Source organism: Salmo salar, chromosome ssa05, assembly GCF_905237065.1.
Source record: "Salmo salar chromosome ssa05, Ssal_v3.1, whole genome shotgun sequence".
Lineage (NCBI taxonomy): Eukaryota > Metazoa > Chordata > Actinopteri > Salmoniformes > Salmonidae > Salmo > Salmo salar.
The window spans coordinates 86,459,601-86,480,528 of NC_059446.1; the positions used below are offsets into that span (position 1 = coordinate 86,459,601).

A 20,928-nucleotide genomic window follows, 5' to 3' on the forward strand; every position below is an offset into this window, starting at 1 on the left:
TGTAGTGTATTATCTTTAGGAGAGGTTGAGATCAACAGTCCCCTGTTCCTACCTCTCCATGTAGTGTATTGTCTTTAGGAGGTTGAGATCAACAGTCCCCTGTTCCTACCTCTCCATGTACTGTATTATCTTTAGGAGGTTGAGATCAACAGTCCCCTGTTCCTACCTCTCCATGTAGTGTATTATCTTTAGGAGGTTGGGATGAAGTTCCATCCCAGTTGGACCTGGTGTACAACTGATAAATAAAGTGATCGTCTTGAAAACAAACAAGAGACAATGAAGATCAACAACACCTTTCTTACTTCCTGTTCCTTGGCTGTGAAGTGGGTGGAGTGGGAGGCGGGGTTAGTATTAGCCACCACCAGGTCCTCCTCCACCCCTCCTCCCTCCTGGCTGTTGGAGCCGTGGGGGTCTGCAGCCGGCCGGTCTGTAGAGGGCCAGTGCTCCAGCTGTCCGGGGCTGGGGGGTTTCTGGTAGCTGTAGAGCAGAGAAGACTGATTACAAAGACTAGACAACGATCAATAAAATACATTATGAGCCCACTGTAAACTAGTGACAGGGACCAATACCGCTAATTCAACACAATATGGCTCATGTTTGATTCCATACCAGTGGCCATCGTTACTAAAAACAGGTATTACACAGACAGCTGAACATGTACCTGTGTTCACTGGTGATGTAAGTGTCTGTCTTGGAGGAGTTCTGGTTGTTCAGAGAGTTGTCTGTCAAGTGGATGCAGTCAGGGAGACCGCCCATGGGCTGGTCCTCGTCAGAGTTCACCCATGACCGAGCCCAGAAGTGCAAATTGGGATTGTGTTTGTTCCTATAGGTGGACAAGGAAGTAATGGTTCATTTAGACTCCAAATGATCATGGATCCGTTTCAAATAGCACCCTATTCCCTTTATAGTGCACTAGATTTGACCAGAGCCCTATGGCACCCTATTCCCTTTATAGTGCACTAGATTTGACCAGAGCCCTATGGCACCCTATTCCCTTTATAGTGCACTAGATTTGACCAGAACCCGTACTACAGATAATGAGTTTCACAGTTCTTTGCACAGATGTGTTCTCTTTAGTGTGATGAAAACATTGCCCTACGTGTTGAAAGGTGACCTACTGTAGTATGTCCATCTTCAGCTGTAGTCCGTGAAGGACGTTGTTGACACTGAACACGTCTGCTAACAGCTGATGGGTGGACACGCTGGTCTTACAGTTCTGCTCAGAGTAGTTCTCAGAGAGGAAGGACAAGCCGTACATCTGACCCTTGTTCAACCAGTCTTTGTCATGGAGATATTTGGCACTCCACCTTTGACCTAAACAACAAAAACAAACGGACATGTCAGGAAAACAACCAACATGTTGATGATAATAATAATGTAGGAATATCTTGGTCTTGGTTGTAAATTGTAAAGGGTAGGTAGAAGTTGCCTAGCCTGAGTGCCAGTCTTGGTTGTAAATTGTAAAGGGTAGGTAGAAGTTGTCTAGCCTGAGTGCCAGTCTTGGTTGTAAATTGTAAAGGGTAGGTAGAAGTTGTCTAGCCTGAGTGCCAGTCTTGGTTGTAAATTGTAAAGGGTAGGTAGAAGTTGTCTAGCCTGAGTGCCAGTCTTGGTTGTAAATTGTAAAGGGTAGGTAGAAGTTGTCTAGCCTGAGTGCCAGTCTTGGTTGTAAATTGTAAAGGGTAGGTAGAAGTTGCCTAGCCTGAGTGCCAGTCTTGGTTGTAAATTGTAAAGGGTAGGTAGAAGTTGTCTAGCCTGAGTGCCAGTCTTGGTTGTAAATTGTAAAGGGTAGGTAGAAGTTGTCTAGCCTGAGTGCCAGTCTTGGTTGTAAATTGTATAGGGCAGGTAGAAGTTCCCTAGCCTGAGTGCCAGTCTTGGTTGTAAATTGTATAGGGTAGGTAGAAGTTCCCTAGCCTGAGTGCCAGTCTTGGTTGTAAATTGTAAAGGGTAGGTAGAAGTTGTCTAGCCTGAGTGCCAGTCTTGGTTGTAAATTGTAAAGGGTAGGTAGAAGTTGTCTAGCCTGAGTGCCAGTCTTGGTTGTAAATTGTAAAGGGTAGGTAGAAGTTGTCTAGCCTGAGTGCCAGTCTTGGTTGTAAATTGTAAAGGGTAGGTAGAAGTTGCCTAGCCTGAGTGCCAGTCTTGGTTGTAAATTGTAAAGGGTAGGTAGAAGTTGTCTAGCCTGAGTGCCAGTCTTGGTTGTAAATTGTAAAGGGTAGGTAGAAGTTGTCTAGCCTGAGTGCCAGTCTTGGTTGTAAATTGTAAAGGGTAGGTAGAAGTTGTCTAGCCTGAGTGCCAGTCTTGGTTGTAAATTGTAAAGGGTAGGTAGAAGTTGCCTAGCCTGAGTGCCAGTCTTGGTTGTAAATTGTAAAGGGTAGGTAGAAGTTGTCTAGCCTGAGTGCCAGTCTTGGTTGTAAATTGTAAAGGGTAGGTAGAAGTTGTCTAGCCTGAGTGCCAGTCTTGGTTGTAAATTGTAAAGGGTAGGTAGAAGTTGTCTAGCCTGAGTGCCAGTCTTGGTTGTAAATTGTAAAGGGTAGGTAGAAGTTGCCTAGCCTGAGTGCCAGTCTTGGTTGTAAATTGTAAAGGGTAGGTAGAAGTTGCCTAGCCTGAGTGCCAGTCTTGGTTGTAAATTGTAAAGGGTAGGTAGAAGTTGTCTAGCCTGAGTGCCAGTCTTGGTTGTAAATTGTAAAGGGTAGGTAGAAGTTGTCTAGCCTGAGTGCCAGTCTTGGTTGTAAATTGTAAAGGGTAGGTAGAAGTTGTCTAGCCTGAGTGCCAGTCTTGGTTGTAAATTGTAAAGGGTAGGTAGAAGTTGCCTAGCCTGAGTGCCAGTCTTGGTTGTAAATTGTAAAGGGTAGGTAGAAGTTGTCTAGCCTGAGTGCCAGTCTTGGTTGTAAATTGTAAAGGGTAGGTAGAAGTTGCCTAGCCTGAGTGCCAGTCTTGGTTGTAAATTGTATAGGGTAGGTAGAAGTTGCCTAGCCTGAGTGCCAGTCTGTTTGTGCTATCATACCAACTCCTTGTCACTCATGGTCATGTTTGGCTTGACAATGACATCAATGGCTCAAGAGCACAAACAGATCTGAGACCAGGCGATAGAAGGAGACAACAGATCTGGGATCAGGCTAAAAGTTGCCTCTAACCACTGACACAGGGTGAGATTATCTTTCATCCCCCTAATGGTTTAGGTTGGGGAGTAATCTGATCCTAGATCTGTGGTTAGGGGAGTGTAGGGTATGAAGTTACCTGGAGGGTCTCTGCAGATGTAACATATGTACTGGTCCGGGATGCTATCCTCCAGAAGCCCCATACACACACTGTGCTGCCAGCACATACACTCCTCACACTGAAACACAGAGAGAGAGACTGAATGTGTGTGTGTTTAGGTGGAAACAAATACTATCTGAACCCAGGTCTGAAACATGTATAACACATTTTATTTAACCAAGCAAGTCAGTTAGGAACAAATTCATATTTACAATGACAGCCTACCCCGTCCAAACGCGGACGGGCGCCGCCCTATGGGACTCCCAATCACGGCCGGTTGTGATACAGCCTGGATTCGAACCAGGGTGTCTGTAGTAACGCCTCTAGTACAGCTATGTAGTGCCTTAGACCACTGCGCCACTCAGGACGCCCATATTAGAGGCCTGAAGGGAACGCCTTGGCGGAGCTTGTGGCAGACTTGTACTTTGTACATGTATTTGTTGTAAACTCTCCAGTTAACTGATACTAAAGAGTGATTCATTTAATATTAACTTCAGGTGTCCCTGGTGTTGAATTTACACCACAAGTGACTGGGATTTTCCAACCCCACTTCAGACATAACACTAGTCTGAGGGCTCCAGTCAGTCCAGTACCTGAATCATGAATCCATTCTCCTCGTCCATCTCACAGATACAGCGGACGATCTCCTGGGTACCATCCTCATCCTCCTCCTGGAAGTCCTCCATGTTCAAAGAGTCAAAGTCCTGGTCGGAGGGTTCAAAACAAACCCCCTTAGTCATGTTGTCACCCTGAGTCACATCTATACATTTCCTAAGCTATAACACACAATCTATTACATAGAGGAGGATCCTGAAGGACCATGGAGTCCAGTCTGCTTCCTGTTTTCTATGTTTCCAGAAACAAATGATGGTAGTATCGTGACAACCCTACCTGGTTGTACTCATCTCCACTAAACAGCAGGCTCTCTGTGGTCGAGTCCTCCAGGAAGTCTATGTCTGACAGGTCTAGAGAGGGAGAGTGGGGGAGGGAGAGAGAGAGAGGGAGAGAAAGAGGGGAGAGAGAATAAAAACAAGTGTAAACACACGGCTCACATTCTTTACAACATATATCTTGACGTCATTTAAATTGTGAGAACTTCAGCAAAGCATCACCTAAAGTTTGCCTAGTTGACAGTTATCTAAATACCAAGTGTGATCACCACAGAGTAACATAACAGTCTATTCCAATACTGAAAGGCTGAATAAAGGCTAGGAGGGGCGTAAACACCGGTCAGAACCTTAAAAAAAAAAACAGTTTAACCCCAAATTGGACCCAGTTGACACTGTTAGATAACAGTCCTTAGCGATGTTTCTTCATTTCCCAAGTACTGTTGGCTACCCCAATGTGATATATAGAAGTAAGGCCACTGATCACAGTCGACCACATTCATTCTGAGGAGGTATTAAGTCCAGAATGAAGGCTGCTGTGGCTCTGCTGGTGTTGCTGTTCTGTCAGTCTGGGGCATGGGCTGCAGTGTCTGAGACATGAACAGTGCTGATGTCTCCCTGCATCTCGTATGATGCAGGTATCTTCACAGCACCAGTGAGAGGGGTCTACTTCATCAGATTCACTGTCATGGACAACAAAACCTCCAAGGGGTTGTCTGTACTTTAGTAGAAGAATGGCCAGTCTATTATGTGGTCCAGTCAGTGGAATGAAAAGGACAACCATTATCTATCCAATGCAGCGATTCTAGATTATCTATCCAATGCAGCAATTCTAGAGTTGGAGAAAGGGGCCACGGTCCACAAGTCTCTTCTCAGGCTATTGGATCTAGAGTTGGAGAAAGAGGCCACGGTGCACGAGTCTCTTCTCAGGCTATTGGATCTAGAGTTGGAGAAAGGGGTCACGGTCCACAAGTCTCTTCTCAGACTACCAGATCTAGAGTTGGAGAAAGGGGCCACGGTCCACAAGTCTCTTCTCAGACTACCAGATCTAGAGTTGGAGAAAGGGGCCACGGTCCACAAGTCTCTTCTCAGACTACCAGATCTAGAGTTGGAGAAAGGGGCCACGGTCCACAAGTCTCTTCTCAGACTACCAGATCTAGAGTTGGAGAAAGGGGCCACGGTCCACAAGTCTCTTCTCAGACTACCAGATCTAGAGTTGGAGAAAGGGGCCACGGTCCACAAGTCTCTTCTCAGGCTACCGGATCTAGAGTTGGAGAAAGGGGCCACGGTCCACGAGTCTCTTCTCAGGCTATTGGATCTAGAGTTGGAGAAAGGGGCCACGGTCCACAAGTCTCTTCTCAGACTACCAGATCTAGAGTTGGAGAAAGGGGCCACGGTCCACAAGTCTCTTCTCAGGCTACCGGATCTAGAGTTGGAGAAAGGGGCCACGGTCCACGAGTCTCTTCTCAGGCTATTGGATCTAGAGTTGGAGAAAGGGGCCACGGTCCTGGAGTCTCATCTCAGGCTATTGGATCTAGAGTTGGAGAAAGGGGCCACGGTCCACGAGTTACAGGTGATGGTTAAGAGTGGGACTGTGTTATGGAACTTCCTTTCAGATGGTAAGTTATGGGTGATGGTTAAGAGTAGGACTGTGTTATGGAACTTCCTTTCAGATGGTAAGTTATGGGTGATGGTTAAGAGTAGGACTGTGTTATGGAACTTCCTTTCAGATGGTAAGTTATGGGTGATGGTTAAGAGTAGGACTGTGTTATGGAACTTCCTTTCAGATGGTAAGTTATGGGTGATGGTTAAGAGTAGGACTGTGTTATGGAACTTCCTTTCAGATGGTAAGTTATGGGTGATGGTTAAGAGTAGGACTGTGTTATGGAACTTCCTTTCAGATGGTAAGTTATGGGTGATGGTTAAGAGTAGGACTGTGTTATGGAACTTCCTTTCAGATGGTAAGTTATGGGTGATGGTTAAGAGTAGGACTGTGTTATGGAACTTCCTTTCAGATGGTAAGTTATGGGTGATGGTTAAGAGTAGGACTGTGTTATGGAACTTCCTTTCAGATGGTAAGTTATGGGTGATGGTTAAGAGTAGGACTGTGTTATGGAACTCTGTAAGGGACCCCAGGTTTCATTTCTAGCAGAACTACTGACACAATCTTCAAACTAAAACTGATAGATAACTAGTAAATAGTCCCTCAAAATGTCAAGCTAGAAAAAAGGAGAGCGGATAGGATACTTTCCCTTTTCTTTACCCAATAATATTCTACAGCAATATAGGGTCAACATGTCGTCTGATTCAGAGTAATGACGTGTGATAAATAACAATAAAAACACTGACTTCTCAGACGTTGTGCCTATATGTGTAGTTCATCAATTTGAACAGCACATTCATGTAAAGATGAAATGTGATTGGTTGATATACATATGTATGTATACGCATTCATTTCATAGAAAAGACGCCCTTGTCAGGCGATTCCCACTCACTCTCTCCGGTCAGGTCGACAGAGAGGATGGCGCGGGGGTACTGGTAATGTTTGGTGGTGGAGCAGGAGGAGGAGGAGGGGAAAGTGAAGGAGGTGGAGGAGCGGTGAAGAGTAGACGCCGTAGATCGCTCCAGGAAGGACAGGGACATGTCATCGTAGTCCGAATAACCTGCAGGTGAGAAAACACAACATTTATTTTTATGATGTATTGACGATGTGCTACTTCTAACCTCTGTTTATCTTTCTCTTAAGTATTTATTGGTGGTGTGTGTATTGGCTGGGGCAATCAAACTCCCCCTTTGAGGATTGATTAAGTACTATCTTATGTCTCATCTTAGATATATGTTTACAATAAGCTATACAAATGGACTGGCCATTCACTGACAACATACTATACACAGAACCTGAACTAAACGTACAGTGGATTCACAACAGCAGGAGCCCTTGGAGAGACATCAAGATACAGAACCTGAACTAAACGTACAGTGGATTCACAACAGCAGGAGCCCTTGGAGAGACATCAAGATACAGAACCTGAACTAAACGTACAGTGGATTCACAACAGCAGGAGCCCTTGGAGAGACATCAAGATACAGAACCTGAACTAAACGTACAGTGGATTCACAACAGCAGGAGCCCTTGGAGAGACATTAAGATACAGAACCTGAACTAAACGTACAGTGGATTCACAACAGCAGGAGCCCTTGGAGAGACATCAAGATACAGAACCTGAACTAAACGTACAGTGGATTCACAACAGCAGGAGCCCTTGGAGAGACATCAAGATACAGAACCCGAACTAAACGTACAGTGGATTCACAACAGCAGGAGCCCTTGGAGAGACATCAAGATACAGAACCTGAACTAAACGTACAGTGGATTCACAACAGCAGGAGCCCTTGGAGAGACATTAAGATACAGAACCTGAACTAAACGTACAGTGGATTCACAACAGCAGGAGCCCTTGGAGAGACATCAAGATACAGAACCTGAACTAAACGTACAGTGGATTCACAACAGCAGGAGCCCTTGGAGAGACATCAAGATACAGAACCTGAACTAAACGTACAGTGGATTCACAACAGCAGGAGCCCTTGGAGAGACATCAAGATACAGAACCTGAACTAAACGTACAGTGGATTCACAACAGCAGGAGCCCTTGGAGAGACATCAAGATACAGAACCCGAACTAAACGTACAGTGGATTCACAACAGCAGGAGCCCTTGGAGAGACATCAAGATACAGAACCTGAACTAAACGTACAGTGGATTCACAACAGCAGGAGCCCTTGGAGAGACATCAAGATACAGAACCTGAACTAAACGTACAGTGGATTCACAACAGCAGGAGCCCTTGGAGAGACATCAAGATACAGAACCTGAACTAAACGTACAGTGGATTCACAACAGCAGGAGCCCTTGGAGAGACATCAAGATACAGAACCTGAACTAAACGTACAGTGGATTCACAACAGCAGGAGCCCTTGGAGAGACATCAAGATACAGAACCTGAACTAAACGTACAGTGGATTCACAACAGCAGGAGCCCTTGGAGAGACATCAAGATACAGAACCTGAACTAAACGTACAGTGGATTCACAACAGCAGGAGCCCTTGGAGAGACATTAAGATACAGAACCTGAACTAAACGTACAGTGGATTCACAACAGCAGGAGCCCTTGGAGAGACATCAAGATACAGAACCTGAACTAAACGTACAGTGGATTCACAACAGCAGGAGCCCTTGGAGAGACATTAAGATACAGAACCTGAACTAAACGTACAGTGGATTCACAACAGCAGGAGCCCTTGGAGAGACATCAAGATACAGAACCTGAACTAAACGTACAGTGGGTTCACAACAGCAGGAGCCCTTGGAGAGACATCAAGATACAGAACCTGAACTAAACGTACAGTGGATTCACAACAGCAGGAGCCCTTGGAGAGACATCAAGATACAGAACCTGAACTAAACGTACAGTGGATTCACAACAGCAGGAGCCCTTGGAGAGACATTAAGATACAGAACCTGAACTAAACGTACAGTGGATTCACAACAGCAGGAGCCCTTGGAGAGACATCAAGATACAGAACCTGAACTAAACGTACAGTGGATTCACAACAGCAGGAGCCCTTGGAGAGACATTAAGATACAGAACCTGAACTAAACGTACAGTGGATTCACAACAGCAGGAGCCCTTGGAGAGACATTAAGATACAGAACCTGAACTAAACGTACAGTGGATTCACAACAGCAGGAGCCCTTGGAGAGACATCAAGATACAGAACCTGAACTAAACGTACAGTGGATTCACAACAGCAGGAGCCCTTGGAGAGACATCAAGATACAGAACCTGAACTAAACGTACAGTGGATTCACAACAGCAGGAGCCCTTGGAGAGACGTTAAGATACAGAACCTGAACTAAACGTACAGTGGATTCACAACAGCAGGAGCCCTTGGAGAGACATTAAGATACAGAACCTGAACTAAACGTACAGTGGATTCACAACAGCAGGAGCCCTTGGAGAGACATTAAGATACAGAACCTGAACTAAACGTACAGTGGATTCACAACAGCAGGAGCCCTTGGAGAGACATCAAGATACAGAACCTGAACTAAACGTACAGTGGATTCACAACAGCAGGAGCCCTTGGAGAGACATTAAGATACAGAACCTGAACTAAACGTACAGTGGATTCACAACAGCAGGAGCCCTTGGAGAGACATCAAGATACAGAACCTGAACTAAACGTACAGTGGATTCACAACAGCAGGAGCCCTTGGAGAGACATTAAGATACAGAACCTGAACTAAACGTACAGTGGATTCACAACAGCAGGAGCCCTTGGAGAGACGTTAAGATACAGAACCTGAACTAAACGTACAGTGGATTCACAACAGCAGGAGCCCTTGGAGAGACATCAAGATACAGAACCTGAACTAAACGTACAGTGGATTCACAACAGCAGGAGCCCTTGGAGAGACATTAAGATACAGAACCTGAACTAAACGTACAGTGGATTCACAACAGCAGGAGCCCTTGGAGAGACATTAAGATACAGAACCTGAACTAAACGTACAGTGGATTCACAACAGCAGGAGCCCTTGGAGAGACATCAAGATACAGAACCTGAACTAAACGTACAGTGGATTCACAACAGCAGGAGCCCTTGGAGAGACATCAAGATACAGAACCTGAACTAAACGTACAGTGGATTCACAACAGCAGGAGCCCTTGGAGAGACATCAAGATACAGAACCTGAACTAAACGTACAGTGGATTCACAACAGCAGGAGCCCTTGGAGAGACATTAAGATACAGAACCTGAACTAAACGTACAGTGGATTCACAACAGCAGGAGCCCTTGGAGAGACATTAAGATACAGAACCTGAACTAAACGTACAGTGGATTCACAACAGCAGGAGCCCTTGGAGAGACATTAAGATACAGAACCTGAACTAAACGTACAGTGGATTCACAACAGCAGGAGCCCTTGGAGAGACATTAAGATACAGAACCTGAACTAAACGTACAGTGGATTCACAACAGCAGGAGCCCTTGGAGAGACATTAAGATACAGAACCTGAACTAAACGTACAGTGGATTCACAACAGCAGGAGCCCTTGGAGAGACATTAAGATACAGAACCTGAACTAAACGTACAGTGGATTCACAACAGCAGGAGCCCTTGGAGAGACATTAAGATACAGAACCTGAACTAAACGTACAGTGCTGCTTGGATTTCCTCTTCTTTTTCTTCTTCTTCTTCTGTTTGATTTTGAAGTGGTCCTTCTCTTTCCTGTCCCTCCGCTCTTTATCCTTGTCCTTTTTTCCTAAAAAAAAAGCAGAACATCTATTTAATCACCAACTGATTTGCGGGAACAACGGAGAAACTTTATTTACTACAACTGCTAAGAAGAGAACTAGAACACAATCTCACCGATCACCTGGGATTTCTCCTCCAGTTTCACCTTCTTCTCAATCTTCATTAACCCTGTAGAAGGAGTCATGTTCGTAACGTGATCACAGTTCTCTGCTGCTAACTGTGTTGATTTAATGAGCGTCCCAAATGGCACCCTATTCCCTATATGCCCACTGCCCTGCCACTAACCTGGCTCCAGGCCTTACAGCCCCTCAGGAAGGCCCACTGCCCTGCCACTAACCTGGCTCCAGGCCTTACAGCCCCTCAGGAAGTCCCACTGCCCTGCCACTAACCTGGCTCCAGGCCTTACCGCCCCTCAGGAAGGCCCACTGCCCTGCCACTAACCTGGCTCCAGGCCTTACAGCCCCTCAGGAAGTCCCACTGCCCTGCCACTAACCTGGCTCCAGGCCTTACCGCCCCTCAGGAAGTCCCACTGCCCTGCCACTAACCTGGCTCCAGGCCTTACAGCCCCTCAGGAAGTCCCACTGCCCTGCCACTAACCTGGCTCCAGGCCTTACCGCCCCTCAGGAAGGCCCACTGCCCTGCCACTAACCTGGCTCCAGGCCTTACAGCCCCTCAGGAAGTCCCACTGCCCTGCCACTAACCTGGCTCCAGGCCTTACCGCCCCTCAGGAAGTCCCACTGCCCTGCCACTAACCTGGCTCCAGGCCTTACCGCCCCTCAGGAAGTCCCACTGTCCTGCCACTAACCTGGCTCCAGGCCTTACAGCCCCTCAGGAAGTCCCACTGCCCTGCCACTAACCTGGCTCCAGGCCTTACCGCCCCTCAGGAAGTCCCACTGCTCTGCCACTAACCTGGCTCCAGGCCTTACAGCCCCTCAGGAAGTCCCACTGCCCTGCCACTAACCTGGCTCCAGGCCTTACAGCCCCTCAGGAAGTCCCACTGCCCTGCCACTAACCTGGCTCCAGGCCTTACAGCCCCTCAGGAAGTCCCACTGCCCTGCCACTAACCTGGCTCCAGGCCTTACAGCCCCTCAGGAAGTCCCACTGCCCTGCCACTAACCTGGCTCCAGGCCTTACAGCCCCTCAGGAAGTCCCACTGCCCTGCCACTAACCTGGCTCCAGGCCTTACAGCCCCTCAGGAAGTCCCACTGCCCTGCCACTAACCTGGCTCCAGGCCTTACAGCCCCTCAGGAAGTCCCACTGCCCTGCCACTAACCTGGCTCCAGGCCTTACAGCCCCTCAGGAAGTCCCACTGCCCTGCCACTAACCTGGCTCCAGGCCTTACAGCCCCTCAGGAAGTCCCACTGCCCTGCCACTAACCTGGCTCCAGGCCTTACAGCCCCTCAGGAAGTCCCACTGCCCTGCCACTAACCTGGCTCCAGGCCTTACAGCCCCTCAGGAAGTCCCACTGCCCTGCCACTAACCTGGCTCCAGGCCTTACAGCCCCTCAGGAAGTCCCACTGCCCTGCCACTAACCTGGCTCCAGGCCTCACAGCCCCTCAGGAAGTCCCACTGCCCTGCCACTAACCTGGCTCCAGGCCTTACAGCCCCTCAGGAAGGCCCACTGCCCTGCCACTAACCTGGCTCCAGGCCTTACAGCCCCTCAGGAAGTCCCACTGCCCTGCCACTAACCTGGCTCCAGGCCTTACAGCCCCTCAGGAAGGCCCACTGCCCTGCCACTAACCTGGCTCCAGGCCTTACAGCCCCTCAGGAAGGCCCACTGCCCTGCCACTAACCTGGCTCCAGGCCTTACCGCCCCTCAGGAAGTCCCACTGCCCTGCCACTAACCTGGCTCCAGGCCTTACCGCCCCTCAGGAAGTCCCACTGCCCTGCCACTAACCTGGCTCCAGGCCTTACAGCCCCTCAGGAAGTCCCACTGCCCTGCCACTAACCTGGCTCCAGGTGCTTGTCCTTATCGATCACCTTCTTCAGGATCTTGTCGTGGAGGGACTCGAAGCTCTTCTCCTGAGGCGGAGGAGGGAGAGACAGCTCTGTGCTGTCAGAGCTCATGGAGGCAGAGGAGCGCTTCTTCCTGTTCAACCTGGGAGGTTTCAGACAGCTCCCCAGTCCAGTACAGTCCAGTTGGAACATATGGCCCGGAAGGGACAGTGCTGGAGGACAGAGGAGACAGTATAAACATATGGCCCTGAGGGGACAGAGGAGACTGTATAAACATATGGCCCAGAGGGGACAGAGGAGACTGTATAAAACATATGGCCCAGAGGGGACAGAGGAGACTGTATAAAACAGATGGCCCAGAGGGGACAGAGGAGACTGTATAAACATATGGCCCTGAGGGGACAGCGCTGAGGGACAGAGGAGACTGTATAAAACATATGGCCCTGAGGGGACAGAGGAGACTGTATAAACATATGGCCCTGAGGGGACAGAGGAGACTGTACAAACATATGGCCCTGAGGGGACAGCGCTGAGGGACAGAGGAGACTGTATAAAACATATGGCCCTGAGGGGACAGCGCTGAGGGACAGAGGAGACTGTATAAAACATATGGCCCTGAGGGGACAGAGGAGACAGTATAAACATATGGCCCTGAGGGGACAGAGGAGACTGTACAAACATATGGCCCTGAGGGGACAGCGCTGAGGGACAGAGGAGACTGTATAAAACATATGGCCCTGAGGGGACACCGCTGAGGGACAGAGGGGGGTGAGAGAGAGAGTATAAGGTTGGGCTCTGGACAAAAGTAGTGCATTATATAGGGAATAGGGTGCCATTTGGGATACACAGCCCAAAACAATTTGGTGAATTAGTGTATTGAAGTTAGATTCAACTAACTGTGTTTTCAAATGAATGAAATCTAAATCCATACACGATGAGGTGGAGACAGTCCTGCGTCTCTTTGTGTTGTCAGGGACCTCCAGCAGGGTGGTGGTGGGCATGGAGGCTGAGGTGGCCCGGGTACGACCAGCCCTGTCTGGGGAGCCTGGCAGCTCAGAGTCCTGGAGGTCCTTGTCAGCGTTGTGGTAATACTTGAGGTGGTAGTCCAGCAGCTTGGCTTTGCGGAAGGCCTTGGAGCACCCAGGGATCTTACACTTGTAGAGGTCCAGGTCGTTGGGAGACGTTGGGTCATCACACCGCTTGGTGTTCATGACTGAGAGAGTGAGAGGTGACACACAGAGGAGAGAGAGAGAGAGAGGAGGTGACACAAAGAGGAGAGAGAGAGGTGACAGAGGAGAGAGACAGAGAGAGAGGAGACAGAGGGGAGAGAGAGAGAGAGAGGAGACAGAGAGAGGAGACAGAGAGAGAGAGAGAGGAGACAGAGAGAGGAGACAGAGAGAGAGAGAGCAGTGACACACAGAGGAGAGAAAGAGAGAGAGAGATGACAAAGAGGGGAGAGAGAAAGAGAGGTGACACACAGGAGAGAGCGGTGACACACAGGAGAGAGAGAGAGGGAGAGAGAGGTGACAAAGAGGAGAGAGAGAGGTGACAGAGGAGAGAGACAGAGGGAGGTGACACAGAGGAGAGAGACAGAGAGAGAGGTGACACAGAGGAGAGAGACAGAGAGAGAGGGACACAGAGGAGAGAGACAGAGAGAGAGGTGACACAGAGGAGAGAGACAGAGAGAGAGGTGACACAGAGGAGAGAGACAGAGAGAGAGGTGACACAGAGGAGAGAGACAGAGAGAGAGGTGACACAGAGGAGAGAGACAGAGAGAGAGGTGACACAGATGAGAGAGACAGACAGAGAGGAGACAGAGAGAGGAGACAGAGAGAGAGGAGACAGAGAGAGGAGACAGAGAGAGAGAGAGAGAGAGAGAGAGGAGGAGAGAGAGAGAGGAGAGACAGAGAGAGAGGAGACAGAGAGAGAGAGACAGAGAGAGAGGAGACAGAGAGGAGACAGAGAGAGGAGAGACAGAGAGAGGAGAGACAGAGAGAGAGGAGACAGAGAGAGGAGAGAGAAAGAGAGGTGACACACAGGAGAGAGCGGTGACACACAGGAGAGAAGAGAGAGGTGACACACAGATGAGAGAGAGAGAGAGAGAGAGAGAGGTGACACACAGAGGGGAGAGAGAGAGAGGTGACACACAGAGGAGAGAAAGAGAGAGAGAGAGAGAGAGAGGTGACAAAGAGGGGAGAGAGAAAGAGAGGTGACACACAGGAGAGAGCGGTGACACACAGGAGAGAGAGAGAGGGAGAGAGAGGTGACACACAGAGGAGAGAGAGAGAGAGAGAGAGAGAGGTGACACACAGAGGGGAGAGAGAGAGAGAGAGGTGACACAGAGGAGAGAGAGAGAGATGACACACAGAGGAGACAGAGGAGAGAGAGGTGACACACAGAGGAGAGAGAGAGAAAGAGAGAGGAGAGAGAGCGATGACACACAGAGGAGAGAGAGAGAGAGAGAGAGGTGACAGAGGAGAGAGAGAGAGAGAGAGGTGACACACAGAGGAGAGAGAGAGAGAGAGAGGTGACACACAGAGGAGAGAGAGAGAGAGAGAGAGAGAGAGAGAGAGAGGTGACACAGAGAGAGAGAGAGAGAGAGAGAGAGAGAGAGAGAGAGAGAGAGAGAGAGAGAGAGAGAGAGAGAGAGAGAGAGAGAGAGGGAGAGAGAGATGACACACAGGGGAGAGAGAGAGAGAGAGGTGACACACAGAGAGAGAGAGAGAGAGAGAGAGAGAGGTGACACACAGAGGAGAGAGAGAGAGAGAGAGAGAGAGGTGACACACAGAGGAGAGAGAGAGAGAGAGAGAGAGAGAGAGAGAGAGAGGTGACACACAGAGGAGAGAGAGAGAGAGAGGTGACACACAGAGGAGAGAGAGAGAGAGAGAGAGAGAGGGGGAAGGAATGTTTTTCTGGATTATCAAGTCCCTCAATCCAGTACATGACACCCTTTTTGTTCAAGCTGGGCTGAAGAGCGTTTGAGTATGTTTCCATTCTATCAGACAGAGAGGACTTGGTAAAGATCAGCTTCTTACGGGAACATAAATAATAATTGCAGTAAGCCTTGAAGGAAATGAAAAGTAATGGTTAAAAGTATTATAATCAAACTAAAACCTACTTGGTTCCCTGGTGTGCTTGTTTAGTTTAGGGGTCCTGGTAGTACTTCTCCTCCCAGCGACTACAAATAAAACACAAACACAGATGGATTAGGACATTATCTAACATACATTATACTGTACAATGTCTGACCCTAATGACACCCTATTCCCCATTAAGTACACTACTTTAGCACACTTTGTACGGAATAGGGGGCCATTTGAGATGCTGCAGTTGAGAATAAATAACTCCCCTAGTCAAGCATTACCTGCAGCTAAGGGTGGGAATTTTTCTGCCACTGCCGTATGATTGGCTGATGGCCCGTCAGTCAGCTGGTCTCTGTGTGTGATTGGTGGATGAGATGGTGTGAGGATGGAGGCAGCAGATGAAGGTGTAGGTGGTATGTCAACACAGTAGTTGTGGAGGGTTGATGACTCTGCCCTCTCCACAGAGTTTGTCATTTGATCTAAAGGAAGACAATCACACACAGAATAGATTCAGGGTTGAATAAATAGACATGTTTTCCTGGTTGTTCATGGGGGTTTTTCTTGGTCAGGGTTGTATTCATTAGTGCAAACAGTAGCAAAACGTTTTGTCACTCAAAATTAAAAACAAGTGTTTCTTATTTGACAAGTTCAGCTAGTTTCCTCCCTGTTTCGGCCCATTTGGTTCCTAGTTAATATGACCCAGGTCACGTAGGTAGCCAGGAAGAACTCTGATCCCGTGAGGCTGCACTCACCCTCTGGAGAGGAGGAGGAGGAGGGGTCTTTGTGAGATGTGTTGTGCTCCCTCCCATGGGGTGAGAGGTCAGGGCAATGGGTGGTGGTGGGGTGAGAGTTTATATCAGGGCTGACGGTGGCCAGGCGCTGGGAGCGTCTCCTCCTCTGGCTGGGTTCTGAGCTCCTGGGGGAGCCTGGAGGAACTGCCTCACTATGTCCTGTTAGAGAGGAAGCACAGCCACCAAATCACCTGACAGAGATCACAGCCCTAGCTCCCCAAGTCTTACTTCTGTTGGGTTCTGAGAATATGAAATATACTTATGTCACTGAGGGAGAGAGGGTAATGTATAACGTTTACATGATGTCAGGATATGTTATTGTTAGCCATTAGGGAGCCTATGGGAGGGAGCCTCTGCAATAAGAGACAGCAGTACCAAGCACCATGACAGCCTTGAGTTGGGGAGGACTGAGCACTTTGGGGTAGCGGTCAGGTCAGATGAAGTGAGGAAGAACAGATATCACTAAAGGTTCTGTCTAGCAATAGAGATGCATTGGCTGTTTAGAGGTGTAGGAGGAGACTCAGCCTAGGAGAAAGGATTAAATATCAGTGCTTGTGTGAACAATGTCTTTGTCTAATGCAGCTGTCTTGATCCTCTGTGGAAAATAAACCTGGTTTAAGCTTTCATAGCGTTCGTCAAGTTTTTACTCTGAGAATTAGAACCTAACAGGACTGAGGCAATTCGTTTGTTTTCCCCAAAACAAATCTTCCAAAAACGGTATACATAAAGTTGATATTTGTAACACCACTTGTGTCTAAGACTATACACTAGTTTGAGATAGTTAGTGGAAGTACTTTTCCACTATGATCCTGTCCCTCAGCAGACCGACCTGAGGTAGCCGTGTCTGGGCAGCTGTGTCTGGGGGAGGGACTCAGCATGGACTCTGGAGCTGACATGGGGTCCTCCCCAGCAGACAGAGTAGTGATGGAGCACGGCGGCCTGGACACCCCCTGCTTCTGGCTGCTGTTAACCATGACAAATGGCTTCTTCATTATTTAACAAATGAGCAGCAAAAATATGAATAACAAGTACAACTTACAATTACATTATTAATGACAAATTATTACCTGATTACAATACACTATAAATATACCAATAACCCACAGATTTCTTAGGGCATTGAAAGCCAATAGCCATCTTGTCAAAAGCTACCTGTTGGACTCCCCAGAATGGTGCTTCAGACGCCTGTTCCGACACTTGGCTGGAGAGCCCGTCACAGAGGACCCAGTCTGTCTCTGGGTCTGCCCCTGTATGGAATCATGCTCTGCTGGTCTTGGTACCTTCTGGAAGAATACAGAGGAACATACAGTGGGATTGCTGTCATGAATTGACTCCTAGGCCGAGTCCCAAATGGGATCCTATTCCATATTTAGTGCACTACTTTTGTTATGGGCTCTGGTCCAAAGCACTGCAATATATAGGGAATAGGGTGCCATTTGGAATAGGGTGCCATTTGGGACAAAGCCTTAGAAAAACAAATACACATAATATAGAGCAAAGTCTGTCTTTTAAGTTATTTTATTTGTATATATATATATATATATATATATATATATGCACTACAGTAAGTGACTAGCTGGTACCTGTTGTTGGGACATTATCTGCACTACAGTAAGTGACTAGCTGGTACCTGTTGTTGGGACATTATCTGCACTACAGTGAGTGACTAGCTGGTACCTGTTGTTGGGACATTATCTGCACTACAGTAAGTGACTAGCTGGTACCTGTTGTTGGGACATTATCTGCACTACAGTGAGTGACTAGCTGGTACCTGTTGTTGTGACATTATCTGCACTACAGTGAGTGACTAGCTGGTACCTGTTGTTGGGACATTATCTGCACTACAGTGAGTGACTAGCTGGTACCTGTTGTTGGGACATTATCTGCACTACAGTGAGTGACTAGCTGGTACCTGTTGGGAAATGATCTGCACTACAGTGAGTGACTAGCTGGTACCTGTTGTTGGGACATTATCTGCACTACAGTGAGTGACTAGCTGGTACCTGTTGTTGGGACATTATCTGCACTACAGTGAGTGACTAGCTGGTACCTGTTGTTGGGACATTATCTGCACTACAGTGAGTGACTAGCTGGTACCTGTTGTTGGGACATTATCTGCACTACAGTGAGTGACTAGCTGGTACCTGTTGTTGGGACATTATCTGCACTACAGTGAGTGACTAGCTGGTACCTGTTGTTGGGACATTATCTGCACTACAGTGAGTGACTAGCTGGTACCTGTTGTTGGGACATCACTGGGACTTCTGTCCGGTCCTTCTTGCAGTCAGCATCATCTTCATGGGATTCTGAAGGCAGAGGGAGAAGAATATAACAGGTCCATTTACAGGTTGGAACTCCACACACAATGGCAGTCCCAAATGGCACCCTGTATCCTCTATAGTGTACTACTTTTGACCAAGTCCCTGGTCAAAGGTAGTGCCCTATAAAGGGACTAGGGTGCCATTTGGGAGACACATTGTACATGTGATGGTTAACTAAGAATGAGGGCCCTGGGGTGAAATATGGCCTGTGGTTTTACAGGCCTGGACCCTCTGGGGTGAAATATGGCCTGTGGTTTTACAGGCCTGGACCCTCTGGGGTGAAATATGGCCTGTGGTTTTACAGGCCTGGACCCTCTGGGGTGAAATATGGCCTGTGGTTTTACAGGCCTGGACCCTCTGGGGTGAAATATGGCCTGTGGTTTTACAGGCCTGGACCCTCTGGGGTGAAATATGGCCTGTGGTTTTACAGGCCTGGAACCTCTGGGGTGAAATATGGCCTGTGGTTTTACAGGCCTGGAACCTCTGGGGTGAAATATGGCCTGTGGTTTTACAGGCCTGGAACCTCTGGGGTGAAATATGGCCTGTGGTTTTACAGGCCTGGACCCTCTGGGGTGAAATATGGCCTGTGGTTTTACAGGCCTGGACCCTCTGGGGTGAAATATGGCCTGTGGTTTTACAGGCCTGGACCCTCTGAGCTATCTTGTACATTTCTCCTTCTCTTAGATCTCATGTCTTGCTGCTCTGAGGAGGGCTTAGTTTCTTCCTCATCATCACCATGGCGTCTTAGCTATCATTGGAGAGGTTGAGAGTAAAGAATCTTAACATCTAAATGATACCACTTCTCCATATCACTGCTGTATGATACTAACATACTAGCTACATGACAACAGTAACATCTAAATGATACCACTTCTCCATATCACTGCTGTATGATACTAACATACTAGCTACATGACAACAGTAACATCTAAATGATACCACTTCTCCATATCACTGCTGTATGATACTAACATACTAGCTACATGACAACAGTAACATCTAAATGATACCACTTCTCCATATCACTGCTGTATGATACTAACATACTAGCTACATGACAACAGTAACATCTAAATGATACCACTTCTCCATATCACTGCTGTATGATACTAACATACTAGCTACATGACAACAGTAACATCTAAATGATACCACTTCTCCATATCACTGCTGTATGATACTAACATACTAGCTACATGACAACAGTAACATCTAAATGATACCACTTCTCCATATCACTGCTGTATGATACTAACATACTAGCTACATGACAACAGTAACATCTAAATGATACCACTTCTCCATATCACTGCTGTATGATACTAACATACTAGCTACATGACAACAGTAACATCTAAATGATACCACTTCTCCATATCACTGCTGTATGATACTAACATACTAGCTACATGACAACAGTAACATCTAAATGATACCACTTCTCCATATCACTGCTGTATGATACTAACATACTAGCTACATGACAACAGTAACATCTAAATGATACCACTTCTCCATATCACTGCTGTATGATACTAACATACTAGCTACATGACAACAGTAACATCTAAATGATACCACTTCTCCATATCACTGCTGTATGATACTAACATACTAGCTACATGACAACAGTAACATCTAAATGATACCACTTCTCCATATCACTGCTGTATGATACTAACATACTAGCTACATGACAACAGTAACATCTAAATGATACCACTTCTCCATATCACTGCTGTATGATACTAACATACTAGCTACATGACAACAGTAACATCTAAATGATACCACTTCTCCATATCACTGCTGTATGATACTAACATACTAGCTACATGACAACAGTAACATCTAAATGATACCACTTCTCCATATCACTGCTGTATGATACTAACATACTAGCTACATGACAACAGTAACATCTAAATGATACCACTTCTCCATATCACTGCTGTATGATACTAACATACTAGCTACATGACAACAGTAACATCTAAATGATACCACTTCTCCATATCACTGCTGTATGATACTAACATACTAGCTACATGACAACAGTAACATCTAAATGATACCACTTCTCCATATCACTGCTGTATGATACTAACATACTAGCTACATGACAACAGTAACATCTAAATGATACCACTTCTCCATATCACTGCTGTATGATACTAACATACTAGCTACATGACAACAGTAACATCTAAATGATACCACTTCTCCATATCACTGCTGTATGATACTAACATACTAGCTACATGACAACAGTAACATCTAAATGATACCACTTCTCCATATCACTGCTG

General features: G+C 47.2%; 1 protein-coding gene across 12 annotated transcripts in view; it reads right to left on the reverse strand.

Moving 5' to 3' along the window:
- Nucleotides 1-20,928, reverse strand: part of phf20l1 (PHD finger protein 20 like 1) — a 37,828-nt gene that overhangs the window by 8,061 nt on the left and 8,839 nt on the right. For 7 of the 12 annotated variants that reach the window (XM_045719277.1, XM_045719276.1, XM_045719270.1 and 4 more), the window contains 17 exons: nt 18,537-18,604; nt 17,451-17,581; nt 17,128-17,261; nt 16,260-16,457; nt 15,789-15,986; nt 15,543-15,602; nt 13,356-13,637; nt 12,418-12,636; nt 10,583-10,636; nt 10,356-10,475; nt 6,638-6,805; nt 4,147-4,220; nt 3,849-3,959; nt 3,235-3,334; nt 1,119-1,314; nt 662-823; nt 294-477 (listed from right to left, as the gene is read on the reverse strand). In XM_045719277.1, coding sequence (XP_045575233.1) covers nt 294-477; nt 662-823; nt 1,119-1,314; nt 3,235-3,334; nt 3,849-3,959; nt 4,147-4,220; nt 6,638-6,805; nt 10,356-10,475; nt 10,583-10,636; nt 12,418-12,636; nt 13,356-13,637; nt 15,543-15,602; nt 15,789-15,986; nt 16,260-16,457; nt 17,128-17,261; nt 17,451-17,581; nt 18,537-18,604 — 2,459 coding nt within the window. The remainder of the gene's footprint in view (nt 1-293; nt 478-661; nt 824-1,118; nt 1,315-3,234; nt 3,335-3,848; nt 3,960-4,146; nt 4,221-6,637; nt 6,806-10,355; nt 10,476-10,582; nt 10,637-12,417; nt 12,637-13,355; nt 13,638-15,542; nt 15,603-15,788; nt 15,987-16,259; nt 16,458-17,127; nt 17,262-17,450; nt 17,582-18,536; nt 18,605-20,928) is intronic. The other 5 variants (XM_045719275.1, XM_045719279.1, XM_045719274.1 and 2 more) reach the window with 3 other exon arrangements.